We start from the raw sequence: 18,955 nt of genomic DNA on the forward strand, positions 1-18,955 counted from the left end.
CCATTAGACAGAATTGTGAGGTAGTGTCAACACAATGGGAGACTGAACACTGTCCTGGAAGACAAGGATAACTTCAAGGACTGGAAGAACAGAAACAGGATCAAATCATAGCTGTATGCTGACAGACCAATGACAGCTGCTGCACAGGACAGGGAGCTCAGCAGCTGGCAATAAAAATGGAAAGGAAAGCCCAGGCACAGCCAACTGAGCATCAGATGATTCCAAGACACTGCTATGATGTGGTCATGAAGGAGCACACGGCTGGTGCTCTCTGTTCTGAGCAGTGCATGTGCAATAGGGGTAACACTGTTTTGTACAGGACTGGGCACTTCTCGGGGTCTGGGTGTCGAGGTGACCCCAAGAGTGTCAAAGTCCTCGTCTCCCAGCCCGAGCAGCCAAAGAAGGAGTCTGAATGCGCAGGGTCGGCTTCTCAAGGTTGTTTATTTTCCTTTATCTAGAACATTCTTTCTCTGACCTGCTGAGCTCTGTCCAGTGCTGTGTTTACAACAACGTGCCAATATCTAACATTTATGTTGGACAGTGTGTCTGTACCTTAAACCAATAGAAAAGTGTCACCATCACACCAAGACATGGAGGACAAGGAGAAGGAGAAGAAGCCCAGGACACACCCAAATCCTTCCATCTTATCCCCTTGAACCCCATTCTAAAAAGCCCCAAAATTCTACTTTTCCACCCTGTGTTAATTCAAATATCGCACTACTCAAACCCTTGTGGCTTGTAATTCCTCATACAAAGTTGGCAGCTTTTTCCACAGGCTAAAATTGAAGCCTCAGGTGTTTTTGACTTTATGCCAAGGTCTCAGAGCCCCCTGCCAGGGTCTCGAGACAGCCAGGGCAGCCAGGGGGATGTCCTGGACTCTGACAGGCACTGATGGAGGAGGCCACGAGACTCCTGGTGACAGATAACATTTGACATTTCCCCTGTTCTCAGGTCTGCTGCACTACTTCCTTAAGAGTCAAATGAAACTGCATGTTAAGAACAAGAGTATTTTATTTTCATTGCATTGAAACTGCTTTTCAGCCTCCCCTGGGTAGAGCAGTGCAGCCTCTGAGAGCCCTGGACAGTTAAACTGGAATAACTCTGCCGCTTATATGAACTATATGGCTCTCTTCTTTCCTCCCCCATGAGATCCTTGTCCATGTTCCAAACCATACTCCCCTGCCTTCAGGCTGGAAAGGGCTCTGCAGCAGCTCTCACGTTAAGCTGGGGAGTACATAAGGGAGAAAAGAGGGAAGGGATTTGGACAGTGCTCTCCAAAACCTCCCATGCACTCACTGATCCACCCAAAGCTGCTTCTGCTGCTTAGAGGAGCTGGAAAAAGAGGAAATGTGGCCTTTGGAGAAGACTTCTCTTAGGCTATTGGGCAAGGAAATTATTGTTTGAGCACTTTCTTCATGTGGCTGGAGAAGCAGTGCATGTTCCACAGGTATGTGCAGAGCAATTTGGGAGCCTGGTCAGACCAGAGTAAAACAGCAGTGTAAGGAAACAACTCCTGCCTTTTGAAGCAGGATTTTCCCATTGCTGTCTCCAAACTGGAGGATCAGTCCTCTGAGTTTTCACCTTGTGAGAGAAGACCAGGCAGCAGAAAAGGCAGGTGAAGAGCTGACTACAGACCTTGATGCTCCCATGGGCTGCTGGTTACAGCTTCCATGTAATGGAGGAGGGAAGGATAAACTTTATCCAAGACCCTAAAATTAACAATTAAAGTGATGAAAGCAAGTCAGACTGGACTATCGGTCCTAAGGACACTTGAGACAGTGACCATGTCAGAGACTGATCTCATCTAACAGAAGATGGCTTTAGATTTATTGGAGGATCAAATGACACACTTGAGGATCTGCTACTCCAGCTAAAACTCCATATCCATCTCATGAAAAGTTTTGGGGTGTTTATCAGAAGGGGAATGGTAGAAAGGGGTGAGAGAGAGGTGAACTCCTTAAAATATAATTTGTTTTCTGACTACCTTCCTTTTATAAGAAAAAAACAAAAGAGTTCATCTTAAATTACAGGCATACAGACAAGCTCTCTCAGCCCCAGAAATTCATCCTACATGTTGATTAATGATCAAACTACTAGAGCTTTAGCATGAAAAATGGGCTAGGCTTCAACTGAAGATTGCCTGTAGCTAATGATGCAGTGGAATGAACATTTTCATTCCAGCTAAACCATTCCTGTTCCTGTAAAAATAAAGAAATCCAATCTTGGGTTATGAAAAAGACTCGTTGAATTCTGCATACTTCTTGGGTTAGAGTAATGCCCTGCATCTTAACAGATCTGTAAATGCAGAGTATGCTACCTGGGAAGTCAGACACCCATATGATTACACACAGAGTTTAAATACCTGAGGGGAGCTCAGAGAAGCTGGTAAGCGTAGCCTAGAATTTCACACCTATGGGCACATTACTGAGTTAGTAGATTTAACACAGCTCCTGTCTCAGGCTCAAAAATGTCAAATGTAATAAAAAAAAACCCACAAGGAAGTGCAGTGGGCTGCACAGCATCTGCCTGGCAAGAAGGCTGCCACAGGCACGGCTTGCCCGGAGATCTCCTTGTGGTTCAGCCCCTGGCGCCATCAGTTGGGCTTGAACTCAAAAGCTGTGGAGGGAGGTCATTAAAAGTGACTCGGCACCATGAAAGAGGGTGGGAAAGGATTCAGGCATATGCAAGGGAAGGGATGTGTCTCTCCCGCTCTAGTGATTTCCATTATGGAAACAGCACTTTACAGCTTTTAACCTTTATGCCGCTGAAGTCAACTATCAACGTTCTTGAAAATTTTGTTTTCATTTCAGCACATGAAATGCAAACTCCAGTTTGGGTAATGTCAACAGCATGTTCTCCCTTAAACCACAAGGAAGGTGCAGAGTTGAAAAGGCAGCACAAGGTAGAAAGCTGAGAAGTGGAGTCACACACATGCAGTGATCGCCACCAGCACGTCGGCTGGCCAGAACAGTGATTTTCAACACTATGGAACTCAGAGAGAGTGTGAGGGAAAGCCAGGAGGTTCAAACCATCATCCTGCTGGCTGCAGGGACAACTATTAAAAAAAATTAAGAGGAAAGTCAGACCTCAGAAAGAGCACAAGACACTGTGTTCCAACTCTAACCAGCTGAAGGAAAGTTTATATAAAAACAATCACTTCGTTAGTGACTCATAAGGAAAGAATGCCCAAGATTTCTTCAGGGAAACCCCAGTAAATAACATGTCTAAAAATGCATGAAGATGGTGCTGTCTGTTCTGTTACAATATTCAGTCCACATGATAAAACCTCGGGCAGAAGAACAACCTAGTGAGCACAGATCCTTTTGAGAAACCCAAAAAAACAGAAAGAACTGCTGTGGCTGCTTGCTAAGTCTGCCTCATATTCCAGCTCTTCTGTGACATGTCTAATCCTAACTGGGAGAAAATGGGAAAAAGAAGCTTTTTGTAACAGCTCCTCTGTTGACTACATGCAGGTGCACTCTCCAGATACATAAATGCCTGGATTTCAATGCATTCTGCAGGTTTAAAACTCAGTGTTATGGATTCAAATATCCTGCCACACCGCATCCAAAGACACAGAGTGGAAAAGTCGCTGCATCTCTCTCTGGAGCATCTTATGAGACACACAGCAGACTGGGCAAAGAACAGTCCTCTGTCCAAAGAAGGGATGGATATACTTTGCAATGTAGAACTTCTTTGGCTATGAAGAGGTTTTTTCCTTTTATTTTATTTCTTCTTTTTTTTTTTTTTTTTTTTTTAATTAGCACAACATTTTGGAAGCATGGGTTTTTAAGCATACCTTCCAGCAAGAGACTTTAAACTCAGTACATTTGTAAAAATATGAGAAATCACAACGGTTTCCCAATAAGCGACCAGATCTGAACACTGTGATGCCTGAACTTGGACTGACTAGGGAATTCCAGGTAGGAATATTAACAGAAACATTCTGTGTCAAGCACAGATCATGTTCTGTAGCAAAACTACTTAGTTTTTGAAGATATCCAAGAGGAATCTGGGAGCAACTTCTTAGCAATTTTATGTCACTCTCTGATGAGTTTTTAGTGTACGTGTGAATGTGGACATGTTATTTTGCAGAGGAAACACCTCCCCTGCCCAAAGACATACCTTTACATACTGAATGGAACATGTTTTAGCTTATCCTCAGCTGCTGCAGAGCCATAGCAGACTCCATACAGCCAGAAAATCGTCAAGGAAAAAATAGAAGGTTGAAAGCATAGGAATAGTCATTCCCAAAGGGAATGAGAAGTTACCATAGTAAAGCAGTGTTTTTACCCAAATGCTCAGCAACAAAAGCAGGAGCATCACCAATATTTGAACTGTAATTTTCCATTGTCAGTTGGGGGTTGAATTTGGAAGGAATGGGGCATTTGTGACAATCTTTCAGGTATTTGTGACAATCTTTCAGGTATTTGTGACTATAGCTCAACATTCTTCTCCATATAATGAAACATGTTTTATGAAGAGCTATGAAACATCATTCTAAATACCACCAATACTGAAGAAGCATGAGCAGCTGCAAATAAGATATAAGGAGCTCCTTTAAAAAGGGAGCATCTTTTACGTCAGGTAAATCATTCCAACATCTCAAGTGGAAGATTCAACTAAAAGGAGCATAGACAAGAAGACTTTGCCTGAAAAAAAAAAACCCTAGCAATGCATGAGAGAGGAACAAGTCACACTGAGAGCCTCACTAGAGAAAATATGTGTGTATTTTAAGTACTGTATTGGAAATTTGAGTTCCCTTGCTTTGCTGCTCAAAGACAATTACCTAAAGACCTGGCACTTCCAGGGACCCATTGGCAATGAAGAGAGAGTGAATGAAGAGAGAGGCAGATCAAAAGATCCAAACTTGGAAGGAATAATCATTGATTATTCTAAACGGACTCCTAAAAATGCAATTGCCCAGTAGGAACCCATCAGAAAGGACCAGAATTCTGATGGGAAAATGTTGATGGTTATATACACTAAAGGAAGCCCATCCAGTGTGCCCGAACAAAGACATTAACCAGTCTTGGAAAATACACAGACACTCAGTCTTGGGTACACAGAAGGAGGGAGAATTTCATATGCATCTAGGATACTTCACAAGGATTATTGATGTTTTACCACTTGAGCAACTGACCTAACATACACTTTTGAGCAATTTTCAATCATACTCTAAAGCTGAGGTGGTTACACCATGTAAGGATGGACACTCGAATCAACAAGTGTCAAATTTCAGAGAAGAACTGAAGAGTATTTGCAAAATAATCAGAACAGGAGGATTAATCCCCTTTATACTTAAAAGACAGGAAGAAAGAAATCCCCGCATACTCAAAACATGTTGGAGTGAGGTATTTTTAAAGAACAAATGTCCTTTGCTAGGCAGACCAGTGCCAAACAGGTAGTGTACCCCAAAACCCCATTTCTAGAAGCACTCTATTGCTAGTGACAAACCTTTAACAAACAACACTGTCCTGCAATAATTCATTGATTCTCTTGTGTCATTCTTGGACTGCCAGGAAAAATGTTCTTACTCTCAGTTTGTAAAATGGGATCCTGGTCTGCAACTGCAACTTCTAGACAAATAGTATCTATTCCCAACATTAAAACCAGCTGCTGGAAAGGCATCATGCTGGGGCTTACAAAAGAAACTGTACAAAAAAGAGGGAGCTCAAGAAAATAAATGGGACATGGGGCAGAAATCACAGCTCCAGTGAGACAAAGATAGGATTGGTTCTACAAAAGGAGAACTTTAGTTTAGCAGAACACTAATGAGACTGCAAAAAGCACTGGAAAAACACAAAAAGTCCCCAAAATCATGCAACACTAAGGACAACACCCCCACTCACAACAGGTGAAATTCTCACTCTCTGGAAGTGATGGCATTGACTTCCCCATGCCCATCTTCCAGCCTGACCATGACCCAGCCTGGCTGAAATGAAACCATTTCTGAGCCCACACGTTCACCCATCACATTAAGAGGTATTTTCTGTGGAGCAGTAGATAACAAAGAGGGAGCTGATATTTTCAAACTGTAAAGATAACTGAAGGTGAAGTTTCCTAAAGAAAGAGCCTTGATTTTCACCACACCAAGGGCAACACAGGTGCTGTTAAGGACCGCAGACAGTGCTGCATTTTGGTCTCAGGAAAGAGACCATCACCCATGTCAAAGCCCTCAGCTGAGGAACAGCAGGGAACTCTGCCCATAGGGCTCCTTGGTGCACAGAGATGACACGAACACATCTGTCGTGGTTTGACATGGAAGTGAATTTTTTTTCAGGAAGTTGGGTCAAACCAAGCAGTGGTCAGGTTTGGATATTGGCACCTGGAGTGACCACCCAGGAGAACTGTCTCTTTGGTTCCGGTCAGAGTGCAGTGCAGACTCTCCCCTGCCCGGCCACGGGCTGGGTGGGGGAAGGGAAGCCACGCGGCCTTGTCCAGGTAGGCCGAGGGGCTGAAGGTCTGGAACCGAGCCAGCTCCTGCGGACAGAAGGGTGGAGAGAAGCGGAGATGCCTTTGTCCCCCCCCAGAAGGAAAGAGATAGAGAGTCTGCAGAAAGGGGGGGGATGATGCCCAGTATGGGAGTCAAGAATGCTGGGCAGAGATTTCAGCCGTCCAGGGAGTCTGAACTTTTAACCCTTTCCTAGGAAATGAGGGCTTTGTAAAATATTACTCCTCCTCGATTTGTAGTGGAAGAGAGACAGTCCAGGACCTGAGATGTTAGAAGAAGAAATTTTTACGTTAGAGGAGATGATGGAGTAGCTTTTGGCTGCACTCTTCTTGTTAGCCATAGACTGAACCAAATTCTCCTGCAATAGAGACTGCATTTTAGGGGGATGCAATGGCGAGACAAGAGACCTGCTTCAGCAGCTGAGAGTGACAGGAGTGGAGTGAACAGAGAAAAGTTGAGGGGGATGTGGTGATGCCCTCTGTCTTCAGAGAAGAAGAAGAGAAGAAGAAGATCTCTGTTCTTGGACCCTCGGCCCCAGGGGAGGAAGAAAATGGGGGGGGACTGGTGTCCCAAAAAGGAGAAGCTGTTGGACCCTCGGCCCCAGGGGGAAATGGGGGGGACTGTAGTCCCAAAATGAGAAAGTGAACTGTTGTTTTTCTTTGGTCCTTTGCAAAGCATCCTTGAAAAGAAACCCTATGAGCAGTCTGTCCATGCATGGTGGTGAGAGCACTGTGACATGGAAACACAGGAGGTGGCAACTGTGTTTCCTGGGGGGTCTGTGGCGCAAGAGAGACTTCTCTCTCCCTTGATAGACTGAGTATTGATTATCTGAAGGGTGGTAATTTGACCAGGAACATCTCGGGTGATGTTTCATGGTGGTTGTTTTGGAAATTGGGAGGAGGAGGGGTGTTTTAGAAGGTCTTCATCCTGGATTTAGTGTGTGTGTCTTCTGTAGTAGTAATAGTTTAATAAAGTTTTTTTTTTCCTTTGTTATTAAGCTTGGGCCTGCTCTGCTCTGTTCCTGATAACATCTCACAGCATTTATTTGGGAAGGTGTATTTTCATGGGGGTGCTGGCATTGCGCCAGTGTCAAACCATGACATCTCTTGAGTGTTTGCAGCTACATCTTGAGGCACAGGTGATCTGAAAGAGAAGCTGAGCTTTTTGAGGATGCCTGCCCTGTATGCAGCTGCAAAAGAGGACAAAAGCTAAGCTAAGCAGAGCTAAGGTCAGTCCTTAGGAGAGCTAAGCACAATCTCACTCAGAATTCTACTGAGAATTTGCTGTCTGAATCAGCCAGATAACCTTTAATAACTATACTTTAGAAATCTGGTACAGCAGTTGTTTCCAGGCTGTGGTCATGAACAACTTCCATATTTGTACACAGTGCCAGCAAAACACAGCTAGGGACAGCTGGCCTGTGACTGGAAAGGCTTCTGTTCACTACAAGAAGGTTTCTGCTTCTACTGGAAGAATATCTAGATCTGAAAATCAAACAGTATTAAACCAAACTACAACTGAACATGAAATTACATTGCACAAGACTGATTTTTCTCATGGACTTTATCTTCCATTCCCTGGGTTAGTTTCTTTACTTGATTTCCATAAATGCCCTTAAGTTTGCTGCCACCCAGTTTAGAAACCCCAACTGTTGAACAGGTCAAGATAATATTGTGCAGCAAATGCAAGTAGAAAGTTTGAGTATCTGCTGCTAAAGGGTCTGATAGGGGCCTGACACCGTGTTTTACAGCTCTTGGTAATTTTGTACCCACCCACCAATGAGCTTCTACCTACCTCAATAATGTGACGTTACCTGAACTCAGGAGCACATACTCTCCTAAGTAATTCTTTCTTTTAATGATATATAACTTGCCTACAGAAGAGGAAGAGCAGAGATTGAGTTTCAAAGAGAAGAATATAAAATAAAGGAAACCGAATGAGATCACTTGTTTCTCTGCTGCAGAAACAGAGATTCAGGAACAAAGCTATGAAAGTCACCCAAAAACTGCATTGATCAGACACCTGAACATGTCCACAGACAGCTCCTCCTAGTGGGAAATCACCATTCTCCAAAACTGGCACGCTTGAGATATCAAGTGTCACACACCAGACAGAGAAGAACAGGGAAGACATCAGTCAAAGGCCACAATGGAGCTGGGAAACAGGAGCTGAGGAGTAACCACAGAACAGGAACACATGACATCCTGGAAGGAAAGTTATGTAACTAAAGAATGCAGCTCCAGAATGGAGGATTTTACACCCTTAATATTGGCCTTGATTCTGACTCAGCACATGGAAAGTAATCATAAACCTGTCTCCACAAAAAAAGGTAGGTAGAGAAGATTAAAGAAATCCAGGATGAACTATGTGTCGGAGTAGGCATTGCCTGTCTTCATTTTAGTCCAAAACAGAGTCAGGGAAAGCAACATTCAGTTTCTCCTGATCATCTTGTTTTCCCTTCCAGATGAGAAAAAAGGAGTATCTGGCTATTCACCAGCTGCCCTCCGCCCTCACGTCCAATGATGACAGTTCTTGTTACACTGTACATGCTATGAAAGAGTGAGCCTGGTGACACTTTTGGTAGGGAAAAAAAAAGTGTTTCAGATTTTTATTTACTCCTATTTACTATTCAGCTTTTGTGCAATTACTGACTTGGAAGACAAGGAAGATATTTCAGGATTGTCCCAAAACCTTGTGATAATTTGATCCCATATGCTAAAGGAAGCAACCTGCCCTTCTTGACCACAACTATTCCTGGAGCCACAGGGACTCCAGCTGCAGATATCAGCCTGGGCTCCAAAGGACCTTTGAGGCTGAGATTGCTGCAGCACAGCCCAGAAGCACCTTCCCCTCCTCCAGCCAACTTTCAGTGCTCATTGACCAGCTCTGGAAAAGCACCCTAAGAGTTTGGCCACCCTCAATGCCTTACCCAGGGGAAACCTCACTTAATGTCCAGAATGGGGCTAACATTCCTGAAACTTCACGGCCAGAGAGCTTTCACCTTTCTGCAGAGTTTCATCAAAATCCCTCATCGGAGTGAAGTGGTGCAAAAACTAGCTGCCCCATAAAAAATGAAGAATTTAAAAATATTTTCAGTATGCAGATACCTTGCCAAAAGCACAGTAAAGAGCCCACCGTGAATACATAACAGAAATAAAAAATGTTTGCTCATTTCTAAATTTCCTGGAGTTTGCTTAATGTCAGCAGCCTCAGCTAAGAGAAGGAACATAAAACGCTGTGACAGCCATTGAACCCCCGACCCCATCAGCAGCTTCGCCGAGACTGCCTTTGGAACCATTCAGAACATCAGCCTGCATCTTGTTACACTCCCTGCAACTGATGCAATCCTGTGAATCTCTTCTCCCCTGGACATTTTTAACTCTCTCGGGACAGAAGTTCTTTTACTCTTACAGGAACATGAACCAGGGCTGCTCTGTTTCTTCGGCAATATTTGGGGAGCAAGGTTTCATCTTTTCAGTTTTTGTTTGAAGGAGTAAATATTTAGAAGAAGCAGAAGATAGCTTTCATCTGAGATATGTTTTCACATGCTTGGAGCAGCAAGGCAGGGAGAAGGGGGCTGGAAAACAGCCTGCCATTTCCTTTCCTGCCTGGCTTTTGGACTGCTTTTGACCCAGCGTGTGTGCGCATGCACCCTCACCCCCTCGGGCTGCTCTTTTACACCGGGACTTCCTTATAAAATCCAGCTCATCTGTTCAAAGCAATGACTGAAACACTGTCTATAAAATCATGGCATTTTTCCACTTGAAAAAAAAAATAAATTAACACTTCATTTAAAAGTTATTTTTAAACCTACTTGGCTTGAAGCCACCTTTAGTCACAACTGAAATGAATTCTTCTTTTCCTAGAATTCAATGCCTTCCTTTTCTAAAATATACTAGTTTAAAAAAAGTAAACTCAGTAAATGCAGAGTTTACACTTCTGACTACACTGCTTTGCCCTCTGACATATCAGCAGTTTGATTTTCAACAAACCCAAACAAGTTTTTACTTTTTCTACTTTAGGGACTTATCCCAAGCAGGGACTTGAGCAATCCCAGAGCAGAACCACTGAATCTGGCCGGGGCACTGGCAGAGCATCACCACAGCCAGGAACACAGTTATGTCTGGGAGGGAACTGAAGCCCTTTCAGAAACATGGCCAGACTTGAAAAGAAAGCACCAGAGCTTTATTCCAGTGTGAGACACCTCCAGTTTCTGGCACTGCACCTGCATTTACATGGAAGAGCCAAGTACAAAACACATGAACTGAGAACACTGCTGTCATATATGCAGGGAGAATGAGGATCCTGACTTCACTATGTTCCCATTTTCCAGAACTGTCTCAAGAGACAGGAGGACATCTGGACTCCTTAATGAAGTAGCTGATCTGGAATCTGGGTTTAGTAACACTAACTCCCCTTTAAATAAAATACAAAGTTTTTAAAAAATGGGGAGAGAAAAGAAAGACTTGAATTTAAGCCATTAATAGTCACCAAAAGGTATTTGAAGGACCAACAGGCAAACTGACTTGACAGGAAGAGTATTTTCCTCTCTTTTCAGGGGGATTCTGCTTTTCCTAAGAAAAAATCCCAGCTAAATTACACTGGTTTTATTTTCAGTGACCGTTTGCATGCACAGCATTATCTGCACTGTGGCAACTCCACTGAGATGTGAATATGGAGTTTACAGACTTTAGTTCTACACATTCTGGAAAGGGTATCAGCAAGAACAGCAATGCAAAATAATTCGAAGGCAAGAAATTTATAGTCACTATCTGTAAAAAGTAATTTAAAGAGATTTTGGTTTTTCAAGTCAAAGTTTCTCAAGTCTGAGCTCAGCATTTAAGTGTTTGGTAGTACTTTGAATCAAGTAGCAATTATTGGCTAACTCAGGGCTTAATGATGACAGAGGAAAGGTGACTTTTTATATTAAAAAGTGGCACTTTAAGCTTTTGAGATTTTTCTGTTTCTTCTGTTTTATTGCTTAAGTGCCGAGGGATTCAGAATCAAAATTTCATAAGGTCCCAAGATCTATCTACTCTTTTAACCTAACAGTGTTAGAAGCACATGGAGATGTGCTCTGGGAGAAAGGTTCAGGTTTTGACATTGTTTTCAAACAGCAGCGTCTGGAGGGCTGTTTCGAGGAGATTTGGTTTTTAAATGGGGGTAAAGAAGATGCACAGGGTAAGCAGCAAATCCACAGTGGTGGGTTAGGACAGTCAGAAGCTCTCAGCTCCTCTGTCTTCAGCAGCTGGGCTGAAGCTACAGCACCCTGCACAACTCTGGACAATTCTGCACTCATTCCCCATGCAAGGCTGTGGAGTTCAGTGTTAATATTAGCAAAATGCAGCTTGCCAACATGTGCTTGCTGAATGAGGTAGGTCTCCATTACCTCATTCTACACGACCCTTTTACAGATTTTATCCAACAAAGCTTCTGAAGATATATTTATCTTTAACCATGTGAGAAATCTCACTTACAGTAATGATTGTGCAACAATAAAAAGTAAAAATAAAAATGATTAGTAGTCCGCTGACGATTATAAACCCTCTTCACTTCCCTTCCTCCCCCTTTTTCTTACGGACTCATTACTCCAATGTTTATTTTTACTTTTGTAAGTCCAAGAGTGCAAAGCTAAAGGCAGAGGTATAAAAGAGGCCACAGTCTGAACGGATGGGTGAGTACAGGATCTTGACATGTGAACATATGACAGGATCCAGTGCATGAACAGCACACTGGGCAGCACTGGAGGAGGGTTACAGCTTTGGTAGCAACCCAGGAAAGCTGTGCCGGGACAGTAAGGAAGGATTCTGCAGCTTTTCAGCATAAAGTTGCATTAGAAGTTTTAAGACACTGTCATTGTCAATCTGCCATTCCTCTTCCCCCCGACCTCCTCTCAGAAACTCTCTGGTCACCTCTAGGTTTATCCATGTCATTTTCCACCTCCACTGGGTACAGAACTCTCAAGACTGTGGAGTTTGAGCCTCTGCAGGCAGCTACAGGTTAGTTCTATCTGTCCAACTGGGATCAGGTGATCTCCAGACTCCAGCAGGAATGATCTGTGTGGAGAAGGGGGACACACAGATGACGAGACACAAATCCTTACAAGGAACTGGGTCAAAGTGAAAGATCTGGATGGTTTCCTGGAGGTTTCTTTTGGAGTTATCTTCTGACTGGCAACCCAGGCCAGATGGGAGTTTCTGAATGTAGAGAAAGAACTGCCCTTGGCTCAGAGTGAAGGAAGAGTTAAGAGCTCCCAGATCCTCACATCTCATAGGCTTCTCCTCTCCCTGCTCATGGGTATCCTGCTGAAATCTGTCAGCTGCTTCTGGTGCTGACCTCCCTGGGGTGCCCCACATCTCACAGCTCTGGAGTACAGAGCAGGTTCATGCAACTCCTGACCTCCAGACTCAGTTTGTGCCAGCTCCAAGAGCTCAGTGGTGTCCCATCTATCCCCATTTCCCTTAACAGAGCATCTACAGTCTCCTCTGAGACCAGAGCAGCATCTCCTGCAGCGGCAAACCCTTAAGCCAGCATGTCGTAAAGAAACATTACAAACACTACCTTGACATTTTAGTGTACACAGTTAACATTTACATTTCACACCACGTCCTATGTAAAGTCCCTTTCTCCATGCCATCAATTCACCAATTCTCTTAAGCCCTCACCACCCAACACTAAGAGCACCTTTTCTCAGGCAGGCCAACAAAACAGAATATTTTTGGTGCTTCTGAGCCCAGCCACTGTGGAGAGAGGAGTGGTCAGAAACTGGTTAGAAATAAAAAAAAATCAGAAGCAGACAAAATTCCCCAACCTTCAAAACCCACCTGGGTCTTTCCCAAATATCCCAGAAAGCTTCCAGCTCACTAAGAGATGCTACAGGCAATATTCAAAGGCTACTTTCAACGTTTGCTGTGAAGCATCTTTTGATGCTCCAGATTCATCTTCCTAAGGGTTAATATACCAAAACAGGAAGGAGGGGGGGAAAAAGTCACAAAAGCTGTATAACTCCTTTCTGAGGTATGACAAACTCTCTCTGCATCTTATTCCAAAGTGTGAGATGTGCAACTTCCTTCTTAAGCTCAGTAAAAATGGCATTTAAAAGTCCTAACCCTGGGAACTGTATGATTATTCGTTTATCAGATCAACATCAGCAAAACTGTCTTTTTATGTGCTGCTTACTTTCAAAAAAAACCCCTACCACGCATATTTCAGTTCTCCCTCTCCACACCCCACACCCTTCTGCTGCTGTCCAGCTGGAACACATCAAGGGTCTAGAAGCCAAGTCAAATGTTGACCCCACCCTCCTCCATCCATTTTAAGGCACCTTCAAAGCCAGTACACTGATCTAGTTCAGCTTAGCCAACAACGCCAGCAAATCTGTTATTTAAGACTTTAGTGCTGGGTTTTTATAACTGCCCATTAATACAAGCTTTGATGTATGGTCAGAAAACCCAGCTGTAATGAGTTTCATCAGACTGTAGTAACCTTTCCTCAGAAGGTCTTTATTACTATACCTTCATAATCTTTGAGCCCAATACTTTTATAGTATCATTCTTACTGAACCTCCTTAAAAACAGCTCAGCAACACTTAACACTCTTTCCCCAAAATTAAAACAAAGAGCCAGTTATACTTTTTCTTGAAGACACTTGTGCACCCACATTTTTAATCACGTTTTGCTGTTAAAAGCATGCAGGCAATAGCTGTGTGAACTGAAAGACAAACTAATTTTCATTACAAAGTTCCTCAGACAGGATACAAAAGGATTTTGTAGAAGGAACAAACGACTTACTTTGTTGCTCCCCTTTGCAGGATGCAGCACAGAAGAAAAAGGGGGAAAAAAGAAATATTAGTTCTATTTATTTTACATGCATTCAGCCTAACTTGTACAGTTCTGGAAATGGCTCAAACCAAATGAGGAACTGACTCAGGGAACATTCACTGAATCCTGCAGTCAGACAGCTTCCAGGGGAACACAGGACATTTGCGAAGGACTTAAATGTTCAGCAGAGGGGTTTTCCTCACTATACAAACATTCTGACCCAGTGCAAATCAGGAGCAGCTCCTGGGAAATCGCTGGCTACAAATACAAGGGAGAAGAAAACGAGGCCTGAAGCAGTGATGGGATGGGATGGGATGGGATGGGATGGGATGGGATGGGATGGGATGGGATGGGATGGGATGGCAGCCAGAGGGATTTTTGTGTGTTGGTAACACTGAACTTCAGTACGCAAAGCAACCAGCTCGGCTGAGCCTTCCACGACAGCCATTCCCTACAACTTGCCAGCTAATGGAAAGTTTCAAGATTCAAAGCATTTTCAAAAGCAAATATTGAATTTTTAGATTAGTAATAAAAATAAGGAGGAGATGGCATTGGGGGGGCATGGGGGGAGAGGGAATGGGTGGTGCTAACAAGGTGAAGTGTGCAGAGCAAGTTACGACAAACATCTGGGCTATTATTTTGGTTTAATTGTGGGTTTTGCCATGAGCTGGCATGAACAGTGTATATTATACAGTGGGAAGGCAGCCAAAATAAACACCAGCCTACACCAGTTGAGAAATACAGTCTGGAAAGGTTAGTCACAACGTTGTAGTCATTTTTTAACAAAAAAAGGAGGGGTTTGGATGCATCAGTCCAGAAAGCCAGCAGCAAAGTCAGCTGGTAAATGGATATCCCATTTCAAAGTGAATTGGCCACAGGATGATTTATATCAAGCAAGCTGACTTGCATATGGGTTGGAAAAATAAAAACACTGATTCATTGCTATCTGGGTGGCTGTCAAAGCCCACAGCCTCACAAAGGCAAATAGAATGGGAAGGAGGTGACTTGGAAACTGCAAAGAATTCAGAGCAACGCTGAGGGCTCATCAGAGGTAATTCATGGGACAGTGAATATGGGAACACAGTCACTCTGTGCATCCCCATGGACAGAGGGACAGGGAAGACAAGCAAAATGAAGCAAGGAAATTGAGGAAGGGGGTGATATGTGGCCTTTAAAATATTAATGAGGTTTGCTTAGGCAAAAAGAAAGATTATAAATCTAGAACCTTGGGCTTTAGCTTACAGGATTAAATGAGCAGCAGACACTCCATGCTAGTGGTAGCAAGTACTGAGCCCCATGACCACTGTAATCAAACAACTGTATGTAGCACTACTAAAAAAAAAATCAACAGAAAAATGAATATTCTTAGTTGAGAGATTTGCCCTTTATGAGAATTTAGAACACAGCTCTTTAATCAGTGCCAGATTCCTACTTTTCCTTTAGTTTTCATTTCTAAGCAGCAGTTCTTCTACTGCTGGTGCCAAAGCCCTGGATACTCAGAGTTCCCAGCTGTGCCTCACAGGTAAAAGAGAGCGAGAAGTTCACGCTGGGAAGGGGCTTAGGCACCTCTTTCACTTTCTAATTCTGGGATCACGAAGCTGGGGGAAAGCACTGAAGTAAACTCAAGTTGTTGCCATTTCCTGGCAGTCTTTCCTACTTAAAAACATGGTCTCTGAATCTTTGAAGGAGAATAAAAGACTGGGGGGTGTCTCTAAAACAATTTTATATTGTCAGAGGAAGGTGTGAAACTGAGGAGCATGCACAGGATTTTAATGAAACGCTGCTCATTTTTATTTAGGATCCACTGGATCTTCTAAGGTACCTGGGGTCTTGGAGATTTTGCTTTACAAAATTCAAAACTTTGAACAGCAGACTCACAGTCCACATTTGAACCTCCTTTAGGAATAAAGTTTTGGAGGCCTAGAGTAGCACAGAGCATCTTTCCTGAACAGCTTGATAAACTACTGGGCGAATTTCAAACTACAGGCATTTGGAACAATAATATTTACTCTTTTTATAATGTAAAGATAATTCCACCTCAAAGGAGAACTGTATTTTGACTCCCTTCTACTCCTTTCAAGGAAGTCTCTCATCTTGCATCTAAAACTCCTTTGACAGACCAACTTTAAACAAAACCAGGAAATTTCTGTAACCATATTTTGAATACCAAGTATTTTTAGGGAGAAGGGAGAGACAGGAAGACAGAAGTTCAGAAATCTAACTAGTCTGTCTTGTTTAAGGATAAAGTACCAGATATACCAATATGATAAAACCATCACAGAACATAAGATTAAACCAGAGGCAGCAAGAGTCTTTTGTGAAATCATCATTAAAACCTAAGCAAGAAAAAACCAAAGTAACACAGAATATTGGTCCAAGTAATTAATTAGGTAACCTCTCATAACAAATCCTTGTTGCATGGCTTCTGATATTCTTAGCTAGGAACAGATCTACTGGCAACATACTGAAAAGTCACCAACACTGTTTTACTTTTTAAAGGTAAAGTCTCAGATACCTGGTAGGTCTCCTGCTAAATGCAGATTTGCACTAGTCTCTAAAAAAAACATCATTACCATCATCACTGTTTATTTCTATAATAACTGGAGAATCCACAAGTATAAGAATTTCTTATTTATTTTTTTATGGCAGTCTTAAAACTTTGTGTGAAGAGAAGAAGCTGAGCTTGTTTGCATGAATAGGTCCTGGAGGAGATGCAGACAGAATTGTACTGGAAGCCATGCAGGCATCACAACCATAAGGGAAGAAAAAGATGAAGAAAGAAGACAGCACAAGACCCTGGACTCAAGGAACCTGGCCTTCCCATGGAAAACAATCAGAAAGAAGAGCAAATTCATCAGAATCAAAGCACCATTTCTCAGAGCAGATCTTCTGATCCAGTACTCACTGCAGAAAGGTGAGCTGTGCATTGCAGAAACTTTAAAGGCTCAAATGCCAGGTAATTCTTCTAGTCAGCCTTCTCTTTGGATACATCTCCTCAAACCTTCACTTGAAGGAAAATATCAAGATATCTAGGTCTAAAAAATATTAAATAGTAGCTGGACATATTCTGCTTCCCAGCTTTCTGTCATTTCTAGTAAATGAATAGAGGCTTTTTTTATTGCATCCTGTTCAATTTGCTCCACATGATGATTAGCTGAGTAAAACTGCCTTTGGAAAGGTTTACCATGTGTTTCATACACAAAAAATGATGCAGTGAATAAGTAAAATAAATATACATGATTGCCTGGAATGCTTCTGTCAGTTCTGTAATCCAGAGCTGGAGGGAATAAACTCTTCAAAGCACATCTTTACCTTAGAAAACATTAATAGAAACAACGAAGCTCAGGAGACCCCAAATTGCTCAATGCTTTTACTACAAGGATCCAATGAAAAACACATTGGAAGGTTTGGTTTGTGGTTGGTTGGGTTTTTTACATTGAGGTTTGACGCACAAATTGGTCTTAAAATATTTCATTATGAATATTTTAGAATTACCACAGTACAATGAAAAGGCTGCTCTTTGTTGAGATATCTGCAGACACTGTTTTTTCCCAGATGATACAGTTGGGTTTTTTTTGACTCAAACAGAGCAGCTACTGGCAAACCAGTGAGCTTTTAACTTACTGAGGATTTATCAGGATAGACACCGGCTCGTAGCAGAGATGCCTTCCAGCTATCCACCTCCTCTTGGGAGTCACAGGCTAGCTCAAGGAAACGGTAATCCTTGTAAACATTCCTAGAACAAAGAGCACCACATTGTAAAACTAACATTTTACTACTCTCTATCATGCACACAGCATTTAAAATTAAAAATCATTTGGGATCAGAAATTACTTGGTAATTGTTGTGGACAACAGACTTTATGGGACAGGTGCTTAATAATTTGTCTAATAATTACATGGAGTTCTTAAAAATATCTTAGAATGCTACAGCACAACTCTGGAAATAATAATCAGGAAAAAGCACCGTGAAACCACTTAAAATCAATTTTCCTGCTTATGCTAAAACAAAGCACTTTTAGGGGAAAAAAGGGTGTTGTGATGAAGAGGACAAACACATAAGACATGCCAACATAACAGCACAGCTTGTGACGGATTGCTGCTGTAACCAATAAATACCAAAATCTTCACTGATGCAACTTCTTCCCATATTAAGTCCTTTCAGTCCAGTTTATACCCTTTTCAGTTTTTAGACATCATCAATAAAAGAGGAAAAAACTAGCAATGATATTCAAGATATTTTTAAACAAACAAAACAAACCTCAGATGTCTCTCATCATAGTAAGAAAATTGGGACATGTTTAAATAAAACAGGTAGTTCACATAATGAGATAAATACAGGGAATCACTTAATGGAAGAAAAGAGAAAGGAGGAAAAATACATCTGTAGGAAGGGGGTACTTGTAAATTCTTCAATTAACAGAACAGATTTTCCCCTTACGGTTTAGCCATTAGTTTCTGAATTCCAATTCTATACACAGACCAGATCACTGTAAATTTGTCAGCCAACAGTCTTTTTAGGAAAGGCCACGAGCTCAGCTGAAAAGGGTTAGGAAACCACATTTTGCTAGATCTTAACCATTGCACAAGGATCAATCTTCCATCCCAACCAGACTGTTTTCTTCCCTTAGCAAGCTGTGGAGGAGAGGGGTTGATGGAGATTGCTTCACTCTCAGTGACAA

The 18,955-nt window shown here is 42.4% G+C and overlaps 1 protein-coding gene across 13 annotated transcripts in view; it reads right to left on the reverse strand.

Moving 5' to 3' along the window:
* The window catches only part of DNM3 (dynamin 3), a 234,123-nt gene that overhangs the window by 101,226 nt on the left and 113,942 nt on the right, over positions 1-18,955 (reverse strand). For 10 of the 13 annotated variants that reach the window (XR_008438301.1, XR_008438302.1, XM_053984865.1 and 7 more), the window contains one exon: positions 17,899-18,010. Coding sequence is in view for 10 of the 13 variants with exons in the window: in XM_053984865.1 (XP_053840840.1) it covers positions 17,899-18,010 (112 nt within the window). In the remaining 3 variants the exon portion in view is untranslated. The other 3 variants (XR_008438303.1, XM_053984869.1, XM_053984868.1) reach the window with 3 other exon arrangements.

The sequence above is a fragment of the Vidua macroura genome, chromosome 9 (assembly GCF_024509145.1).
Source record: "Vidua macroura isolate BioBank_ID:100142 chromosome 9, ASM2450914v1, whole genome shotgun sequence".
Classification (NCBI taxonomy): Eukaryota; Metazoa; Chordata; class Aves; order Passeriformes; family Viduidae; genus Vidua; species Vidua macroura.